This window comes from Prunus persica, chromosome G2 (genome assembly GCF_000346465.2).
Source record: "Prunus persica cultivar Lovell chromosome G2, Prunus_persica_NCBIv2, whole genome shotgun sequence".
NCBI lineage: Eukaryota > Viridiplantae > Streptophyta > Magnoliopsida > Rosales > Rosaceae > Prunus > Prunus persica.
The window spans coordinates 16170773-16181407 of NC_034010.1; the positions used below are offsets into that span (position 1 = coordinate 16170773).

At 39.8% G+C, this 10635-nt stretch overlaps 1 protein-coding gene across 1 annotated transcript; it reads right to left on the reverse strand.

Moving 5' to 3' along the window:
* On the reverse strand, window positions 104-4791 carry LOC18785135 (protein NUCLEAR FUSION DEFECTIVE 4). The gene is made up of 3 exons (XM_020558278.1): window positions 3533-4791; window positions 1574-2496; window positions 104-1485 (listed from the first exon to the last, which is right to left on the reverse strand). Exons 1-3 carry the CDS (start codon window positions 3839-3841, stop codon window positions 960-962), a joined length of 1758 nt encoding a protein of 585 aa, XP_020413867.1. The 5' UTR covers window positions 3842-4791; the 3' UTR covers window positions 104-959.

Here is a 10635-nt window from a genome sequence, read left to right on the forward strand (position 1 = left end):
TAATTTCTTACCGTTCAACTAATCTGCTGCTCAAAATGCATCAAACAACTTGAGGAATGATTTTTGAACGTCTCATAATTTACTATAGTAATTGTGATCTCTGTTTTCTGATTAGTGTGGAGGTTTTATGTGGCCATCACGGTTCATTGCTTGAAGGACTGAATTTTCACGAATTAAATTCTGATGTAACTGAAAGAGGATGTCACACATATATTAAAACTCTAGGCTCTCTGTTTAGTCTATGTTAAATCTAATTTAGTTGTCTCCCAGCCAACTTTAGATAAGAATGTTTAGGTTTTGAACATTAGTTAAATCTTAAATGTAATGAGTAGGAGCTTAAGAGAACAAAAACAATCTGTCTGTTTGAACTCCTGTTCATTGGAGTAGTTTAGATAGTAAAAGTTGAATCGGTTCATAAGGTTTGGGGCTAGCCCAGGTAGTAAGGGAATATGGAAAAGGGTTAGGGTTAGGATTAGGGTAGTTGATGTACTAGATCACATGCCTGGTTCTTGCATTCCTGTTCGTTATTCACATATTTTTGTAAATTTACTTTGAAGTATCTATTCTTTTAACCACTTCACTACTTGTGCTATTGACTCCTTGAACCAAACGGACTTTAATCCCTGATGGTCTTGGATAAGATAGTAGTAAACAGTTTCAGTTTTTAGTATGATGATGGAAAGCTGTGCAAGCAGATCTATTTTCTACACTTGGATTAAAATGAGAAAGTCATACCCCAAAAGAAAGTAAGAAGCCATCTACAGAACTTTCTAATCTTTTCTTTCTGACATCTTAAGTTCTATGTTACATGTAATCTGGTTATCTTCCTAGTCAGAGAAACAAGCATATACTCATCACTTGTATCTATGTTGTCATGTTTTTAACTCTCATTCAAATCTCATACATCTAAGCTTTTCCAGAAGTTACTATTATAATATGTGAAATATGTGAACTTGAGACTAAGAGGAGGACTGTGAGGAGGATTGTGAGGAGGACTGTGAGTAGGATTGCATGACTTGTGTCCGATTTCTGTTCCTCTCAAAGCGGTTGTAAGCAGTCCTGGTCCGTAGGAATAGGAATAAGCTTGAAGCTAACCCTACTATTGAAATACAGCCCCACCATATGAATGTCTGCCTATAGCATGACCTACCCATGCACAATGTTGCATCCTTTAACAAGCTCACCCCGATTATTGAGCTTCCTTCATTGGAATCATACACCAGAGCTGCAAGAAGGCCATATAGGAGTGAGCCAATTGGGATGTTGGTGATAAGGATGTTATGGTTTACGCCAGCGCTGTTTGGCCCAAAAAGCTCTGATGTAACTGAAACAGCTGCAGAAAACACAAAGCCAGAGCTTATCCCAATCAAGCCTGTTCCTGCACGCAGCATTGCCTCACTGCCTGATGCAGCAAGCAAAAAGAAGGCAATTGGTGTTGGCACCAGAGCAACTGCAAGCCATCCAGTTCTTGCAAAATAGATCTTACTGCATTACAAGAGGCAGGTTAGCTTTTATACCATATGGCTTTTCTCATTCTCCAATTGTTAAAAGCATTAGTTTTCTAGATACATACTCACGCAGGAAATCCGGGGCAGCTGAGAGCAAACGACCAAAGAAGGAGCATGAAGAGTATAATGTGACTAGGGAACTAGTCAGGGAACTGTATCCAAGTGATTGTGAAATCTGACCGAGATTGTTGCTATAGACCAACCCAATTGTTCCCCCACAAAAATATGCAGCATAGTATAGCCAAAAATCCCGGCGGCGTACAAGCAGTTTAGCTGAGTGCTCTTCACCTAGCACTGTCAACCTGCCTTTCTCCATCACCTTCCCAAAACATTTGAAACACCTGAAAAAGCCTTCCGTGTCTGTCATCCCAAGCGAATTAGCATTTGTGGCACTTGTGGCATTAGTGCTTTCACTTCCTGCAATGAGTACTTTATGGAGCTCAAGATCATCAGGGTCAACCAAATTGAAGGTAGATGAGTTGTCCGAAGGGAACCTTGAGGGGAAGTTCCTACGAGCCCATTCACGACCATATGCAATGCCAGGCAGACACAAAGGTAGGATCAGGAGAAAAAGAGCACCAACTAAGAGCATCCGAGCTTTCGATACATGAGAGGATAGGGAGTTGAGGAGGAGTAGATATAGGCCTGTGATCACAGCTAGGATGTTTAGGCAAAGAAAAATGATGGAGTCACGGCGAGTGGCATCAGCAGGAAGTGACTGAATCGGTGGTTGGCGGAGTACGGGGATGAGAGCAACACTGGATGTGAAGAGAGGTACTAGAGCATTGAGGAAGAGGTAGATGGTGTCATCATTTGGGTTTATTGCATTGGCAATGAGGGTGTAGAGGGCTGCACTTACCCCATTGAAACTGACTGTGAGGGACAATGCAAGTGCCCGGTTCGCTTGGAAGTGTTTGATGCATAGAACATAGCAGACTGTGTTGAACCAGCAGATGCTGCATCCAGCCAACAAGCATAGAATGAATACCTGCCGAACCGAAAAAGAAAAATTAACCGTAATCACCTTCTTGATGAGAAAACAATAGGACAAGCTTTACTCTAACGTTGTCTTTTTATATATTTTGGATATAAATATAATATAAGTGGCACTAAATTTAGCTTTGCTAGCTTTTTCTTTCTTCTAAAACAAATAACACCCTTACGACATCGAAAAAAATTCCTTTCTTTTTACATCATTAATTCTTCTTAATGAATTGATCTTTTTAAAATATAGAAAAAAGAAAGTTGATTAATTATCTTACACTTTCTTTCTAGTTAGTGTGTTTGGTACAAGGTTTATAGATAATTTGTTTATCTATATATACAAAGCAAAAGGCAGAGAATAGTAGAATATTCAAAATACCAAAAAAATACCCTTGATTAATGCAAACATTAAGAATTGAAATTATTAATTAAATGAGGATAATATGATAAGTTTACACTTTTTCATATTAAAAAAGTAAAATTAAAAGAAAAATAAGATAATGGATCCTATTTTTATGGAACACAACCATTCATTATCTTTTTTAATTCTAAAATAAATTTTTTTTATGAAAAAAAAAGCCTCTTGCAGACGTGGAAGCGCGTGCAAAGAGACTAGTGTTCATATGTGCATGGAGACTATAAGTCTTCAATGGGTCCACAACCTTATTAAATGGTTTGAAGTTTTTTCTTAAGAAGCTGGTAGATTGAATGATGGATGTGTTTGTTTCACTAACTATTGCTAACTGTCTCTTTCTATAGTTGAATTTGTTAGGAGACTAAAGGAAACCAATGCATCAACGTTGATACTTGCGGTTGTGGGAGTTCTATGTGGAGGTTAGAAGTTCACCAAATTTAGGTCAATTTTCCCTTAACTTCCCAAGAAAAGACAAAAATTAAAGATTTAAAAATTAAAAATAGAAGAAGAAGAATGAAAAAACCCAGTTCAACAAAATAAAAAAAAATGAAATTTCAAGAAAAACACATTATCATGTATGCAAAAAGCCCAGAAAAATATATGACAAAAAATGAAGAGAACTAACCAGAACATAAGGAAGAGTGATGAGTCTTTGAATGACAAACCATTGGAGGCCATAACCAAACAAACCCATGAAGGCAGCCATGAACATGACAGCCCACAAAGGAAAATACATGAGAGAAACGCCAGAACACCAACCCAATGCCTTCCCCATATCTGAGGCCACGGAGAGATAGTTGAGCTGCACTTGAGATATCCCAAGAACAGATTTCAAGTCAGAAGAATAGGATGAGAAATCAAAGTTTGTCCCTGTAAATGCTTGTATCCATGTTGCTGCTACAAGTATCATCCATTTTCTTGACTGCCCAACCATGATTTCTTGCCCCCAAATCTTGATTTCTAATTCTTTGAATTAGAAACCGAAGTTGCAAGGGAGGGAGAGGGCACTTGATCAAAAGATAGAAGCAAGGGTTATGGGGTTTGAGGGAGAAGAAGGGTTTAGAGGTTCTTGGATTGGATTGATACTGTTATGTCCTAATTTTAACAATTGCTAAATTGTCTTTTTTTGGTTTTTTTTTTTATTGGCGCCCTCACTTTTTTGCATGACTCTCTCTCCACAATCTATATATGTATATGCTCTTTTATCTACAAACACACACACATATATATGTTCTGCCAATGCAATATTTCTCTGTAAGAAATGTTTAAGAAGGAAAGGGTTTTGGATAGTGATGGGAATATTTGTTGTGGCTTGGTGGGTGGAAATTGCTTGTGCGTTAAGATTATGATTTGTTAAGCCTTGTTTTGAGGAGTTAATGTGTAAGAGGTTGTTAGGACAAAGAAGACCAATTTTGAAAGGCAGTTGCAACTTGCAAGCAGAATATAGCTGATGAGTTTTGTTTAAGGTAGTTTGTAATTTGCACCCATAAAAATGTTCATCATAACGACCCTTTTGAATGGAAAGTGATATTCCTTGCATCAAACAACATCATTTTTTAGGAACTTAAGCTCCTCTGTTTTATTGGTTATGGATTAAAAGTAAAAACACTCTTATAGAATTACTACAGAAAAAGACATTCTAATTACAAAGCATCTTATAGTTGAATTACTCTTTCTTTTCATATTGCCTATTTAAGTTAAAAAGGAAGTTGCCAATTTTATTTTTTATTATTTTATTTTTTTGGGAAAAGATACTTGGCTCTTTAATTCAAACGAGTCATTTCTCTTTGCAAGTAATTCACAATTTAACAAGTTTTCAGATCCTTTCTTTTTTGATGATTGTAATGAGTTACGTTTGTATTTGTACCGTAATTTGCAAGTGAGGAAAAATAATAGGGTAAATTTTACTTTACTACCCGTAAGTTTCTCGAAATTCTGACTTTACTACACAAAGTTTTCTTCTTCTCATTTTTATTCTCAACGTTTATTTTTACTATCAGTATGATATTTTCATCATGTTTTCGGTTAACCCATGATGTTACAGTTAATAAGTTTAAAATTGATGACATGACTTTGACCTACTCAATTTGTGCCACGTGGATCAATAATTAAATAAATTTTAAAATTTTAAAACAAATACAAAATATAAATAAATAAACTTAAAATAAAAATAAAAAACCATTCTCAGCCGCCCCCACCTTCTTCCCCAAACCCTAGCACCCCATCTCCTCAATGCACATCGCCATCTCCTCACCGTCTCTCTCTCTTCGGATGAACCCAAGCGCAGCCCCATCTCCCATACTTTCTCTCTTCGATTTAGTCATGTTTTTTGGTTTTTTTTCAAATTTTTGTTAAGCAAAACAATAATTACAAAAATCAAATTTCTCTCTCTACGACAGTCACCCGCTATCTTTCTTCTCCCACCGAACGGAACGGACGTCGTCGACTAGAGCTTGCGGGCCTCCGTGAAGGGTTGACAACCCCAAACGACCAAACCTCACAGCTAGAAAAACCCACCCCAACCACCACCCTGGCGAAGCAAACCCAAGCAACCCATACCCACTATTCCCACCACCCCCAGCGAACCAAATCACCCATGCCTTGCGCCTTCTCCCTCGCTGCACATCCCATCCACAAAAATTCTCAGCCAACCAACCTCTTCTTTTCCTCCCCAAATTCAACATTTATTTCCCAAATTCAACCACTAATGAAGTCACCCTCTGAGGACATTAGAGTACTACCTGATCTTCAGAACCCTTATCATTCTTACCAATCTCCTGTTTTCTTCTTCTATTATGATAATTTTTTTATTTAAAAAAAAAAAAACAAAAAAAAAAACAGAGTGGGTAGTGGTAATGGTGCGGATCTGATTTCGCAGGCACTGGGTTGTGGCTTGGGAGTGGGAGATGGGTGCTAGTGCTGGAGATCTCGACATGGAGATGGTGGATTGTGGCTTGGGAGCGGGAGATGGTGCTAATGCTGGAGAAAAAAAAAATTATTTAATTTGTTTTTCCATTTTTAATAGTTAGCTTGTTTTTTTATTCCACGTGGCACAATATAAGTGAATCTAAGCAGGACTATTGATTGCCACGTCATCATTTAGCAGAGCATTTGACAGGATAACTGATGGATATATGAAAATTGTAGAAAAACCGAACTTTGGGTACAAAGTTGATACGAAAAAAAACTTTAAGTAGCAAAGTCATAATTTTGAGAAACTTGCGGGTCATGAAGTGAAATTTACTCAAAATAATAAGTTTTAGAATTGTTTAAAAAACGACTCATTAGAGCATTAGAGTATCTTTTGCAGATACCCATCTCTCTCTCATATGATTTCGAAGAAGTGTTGCTTGAAGTTTTATTTATCTTATGTGCGGAGTAAGTCCGAGAACCTATGAAAGACATTCTTATTATAAGAATTTCTGCTCCAATAGTTGGCGCCATCTGTGGGAACTCTCGCAAAATCAATCAATGGTTGAATCAGCAAAAGACGCTCTAGCCCGATCTAATCCTTGATCTGCAGATGTCAGATCAAATTCCGAGGAAGCAAAACCCAACCTCGCAGCCATCCAGTTTAAGAAGATAATAAAGGAGTTGTGTGAAACGAAGAAGATGGCAGCCGGAGCTTTAGAGAAGTCTAAGGGCAACCATACATCACATCTGGAAGGCCCCAAGAAGAGCAAAAGGAAAGAGATGATAGAGTTATCTGACGGAAGTCCCACAGAAAGTGTCCACTTCGATGGTCAGCACAATGACCATGAAGACCACCAGGACTAGAAGAGGGAATTGAAAATGTCCAAAGACAGCGAGTTGCGAAGACAAATTGAAAAGATTGTGAAAGGGTACAAACCACAGACACATGCCGAACTGCTGTTGAGGCTGCCAAAGGAATCTGCAAATCACCTTTCACCAATGATATTCTGAAGGCTAAGAAGCCTGCAAAGTTTACTCAACCCAAATACAAGTCATTCGAAGGGGTAGTTGACCCCATCGAGCACATCTATCACTTTCAGCAACAAATCGAAAGCGAAGACGAAGTGTTGTTGTGCAAATTATTCCCATCTAGCCTATCTGGGTCGGCCTTGACGTGGTTCAGGCAATTGAAGCCAAAGTCTATCGGCATATTCACTGAGCTTTGCGAGGCTTTCATATCCCAATATGTATGCAATCAAAGAAGAAAGAAAGACATCACGACATTGTTCAACACAAAGCAGAAGGCATGTGAGAGTCTCAAAGATTATATGAAGCGATTCATGGAGGAAATGTCTATTCTAGAGACTTATGATTCTCACACTGCGTCACTAGCATTCCACGAGGGAGTGACGCTGGGAACAAAAATGCACAAGTCCTTGGTCAAAACACCACTCCTCGACATGAGGGAGGTTCTGACTCGAGTCGATGGAATCATCAGACTAGAGGAGGAGGAGCTTGCTCTGTCAAGGTGCACCGCTGCAACCATTTAAACACCAAAACACTCGTGTGAGATGATCCAAGGGCCATGGACAAATTTCCCAAATGGAAGTCTCCACAGTCAAGTTAGGACCAATTCTCCCCCAACCAAACTTACTATCAGTCTGGCTAAACTTTTCCACGAAAACATGAGCAAAGGAATTTTTTGAACAACTCCGACATTACGTGAACCCCCAGAGAAACGAGACCGAAGCAAAACTTGTGCACACCATAATGACTTTGACCACAATACCAACGACTGTCGGAATCTCAAATACTAAGTTGAAGTGATGCTAAAAAAAAGGGATGCTTTCGCAATATCGGGCCTAACCAGAAGATAAGCTGAAGGGGAGCGCACGGCTGAACCAGTAACCAACAACATCTTTGTTGAAGAGGGATTGTTGGAAATCAATGCTATCCATGGCTGGTCTCAACCGCCAGAGGGTCAGTTGGCTCGAGCCCGAACCGAGAAAATACATGCTGAAAAGATAAGATGTGTGTTGTGGAATTGCTTCAGCACCAGAATCGGCCCAATCATTGGAAAAGGTAGGGATCATCTCATTCACCCAATGAGACCCCGAAGGAATCCAATTTCCCCACAACGACGCACTGGTCATAACTCTTCAAATTGGAAACTCGAAAGTCAAGAGGGTTAGGATCGACGGCGGAAGCAGCGCAGAGGTAATGTTTTGGAACACTTTTAAAATAATGAAATTGGATGAAAACGGGATCAGGCCCAATCCTACACCGTTCTTTGCATTTGAGGGCAGCAAGGCATGAGCAATAGAAGACGTGACATTACCCGTCATAGTCGCTGGAAAAACTCTTTTAGTGACTTTCGTGGCGATGGACGCTCCGAGTGCCTACAATGTGATCATGGGAAGAGATTGGATCAATAAAATGGATGGGGAGGCATTAACTAGATGCCAAGTGATAAGATGTTTGATTGACGATGGTCTTGGTATTATCGATATCAAAGGGGTTCAACTTGAAGCCAAAAGGTGTTACAACACAGCGACCGACCTCAAGAATACAGCCAAAGCGCAGCCACAACCGAACCAGCAATTATAGCAATTAATGGAGGACCCACCAACAAAGCAGGAAGACGATCCAAAGCCCCATACAATTGAACCACTAAGGGAGGAGATATTGGATCCTTCTGACCCCAATAGAAAAGTATTGGTGGCTCCCTCCTATCCAATGTCGAAAGGGAGCATCTCATCGTGTTCTTGATGAATAACAAGGATGTGTTCGCATGGTCATATGTTTATAGGCCTGGAATTGATCCAAGTGTCGCGTATCACTGCCTAAACGTGGGGACCAGTATAAGCAAAGAGGTTCGCGCCAGAGAGAAATCAAATCATTAGGGACGAAGTGGATAGAATTTTGGAAGTTGGGTTCATTTGCAACGTCTGGTGCTCGACATGGATCTCTAATGTGGTGGTTGTGGCTAAGAAGAAAGGAAAATGGTGAGTTTATGTTAATTACATCAATCTAAACAAAGCTTGCTCGAAAGACTGTTACTCTCTGCCTAAAATCGATCAGATGGTGAACGCCACAGCCGGGTATGAACTTTTAACTTTTCTTGACGCTTACTCATGGTACAACCACATTCCAATGGTAGTCGAATATCAAGAAAAAAACAACTTTCATTACCGAGTGTGGCTTCTATTGTTACACGGTGATGCCATTTGGTTTGAAGAATGCAGGCTCAATGTATCAACGGTTGGTGAATCAGATATTCAAGGACCAAGTTGGGAAGACAATGGAAGCTTATATCGATGACATGTTTGTCAAAAGTAACGTGAAAACCTAGCACCTAAGTCATCTTCAGGAAACCTTTGATATGCTGAGGCGAGATATTGGATGAGGCTGAACCCAACCAAATGTGCTTTCAGTGTCTCATCCGGTCAATTTTTGGGACACATTGTGAATAGGCAGGGTATTGAGCCAAACCCAGAGAAGGTGGAGGTGTTACGGAACATGCCAAGCCCGAAGACTCCAAGAAAAGTACAAGTGCTAACAGGGCGGATAGCGGCATTAAGCCGGTTCATCTCACGTTTGTCTGGCTGGTGCAAACCCTTCTTCTGGGCGATTTGGAATACAAAAAATAAGGTATGGGGGCCAGAGCAAGTGGAAGCTTTTGATCAACTGAAATGATACTTGACAAGTCCCTCGATCCTAACTATACCAAAACCTAGAGAGATGTTGTATATGTACCTCGTGCTAACCAAAGAGGCAGTAAGCGCATCATTGTTTCAAGAAGAGAATTACCTCTAACAACCTGTTTTCTATGTCAGCAAGAGGCTGATTGACGCTGAAAAGAGATACACTCCGACAGAAAAACTTGTCTTAACATTGGTAGTAGCTAAAAGGAAGCTTCGATAATATTTTAAGGCTCATACCATTATAGTGCTCACAAACCAACCTATTAGAGCAATCTTTTTCAAGCCAAATCTGTTTGGAAGAGTCACACAATGGACAATCGAGTTAGGAGCATTGGATATTAAGTAACAACCAAGAACATCTAAAAAAGGACAGGTAATTGTTGATTTTCTCGTCAAATGTTATCCCATAGAAGGAATGCATGAGAAACAAAGTGATACGGCAAAAGTAGGGTGTAGCGAGGAAACACCGTGGGAGTTATATGTAGATGGCTCATCCAACCGGGCAGGGGCCAGGGTTGGGATTGTCCTTTCTTCGTTGGAAGGAATAGAGCTATAATACTTTATTAGATTGGATTTCCCTGCCTCAAACAGCGTTGCTGAATATAAAGCCTTGGTATTGGGATTGAAAATTGCCAGACTACTAAAAATATATAATTTGAAGGTGTACAGTGACTCCCAACTTATAGTCAATCAAGCAAATGAGGAATATGCGACCAAAAATGAAGGTATGGAGGCGTATCAACAACTGTCAAAGCGTCTATCTTAACAATTCAAAAAATTCGAACTAAAGCAGATTTCGAGAGAGCTGAATGAATGGGCAGATCGGTTGGCATTTGTAGCATCAGCCTCAGCTTCAGAAAAGGATTTAACAAGGGTCCTATCTGTAGAATATTTGGAAAGCCCCAATCTAGATGTTGCTAAACCTCGGGTTATGCAAGTCAACTCAGAGGTGACGTGGATGATGCCAATAGTAAATTATCTAACGGTAGGAACGCAACCCACACATCCGGTTGAAACGAGAAAACTTCGGATGAAAGCTGCCAGGTACGCACTCATAGAAAACGTCATCTTCAAGAAGTCTTTTTCAGGTCCTTATCTATGCTGCCTAAAC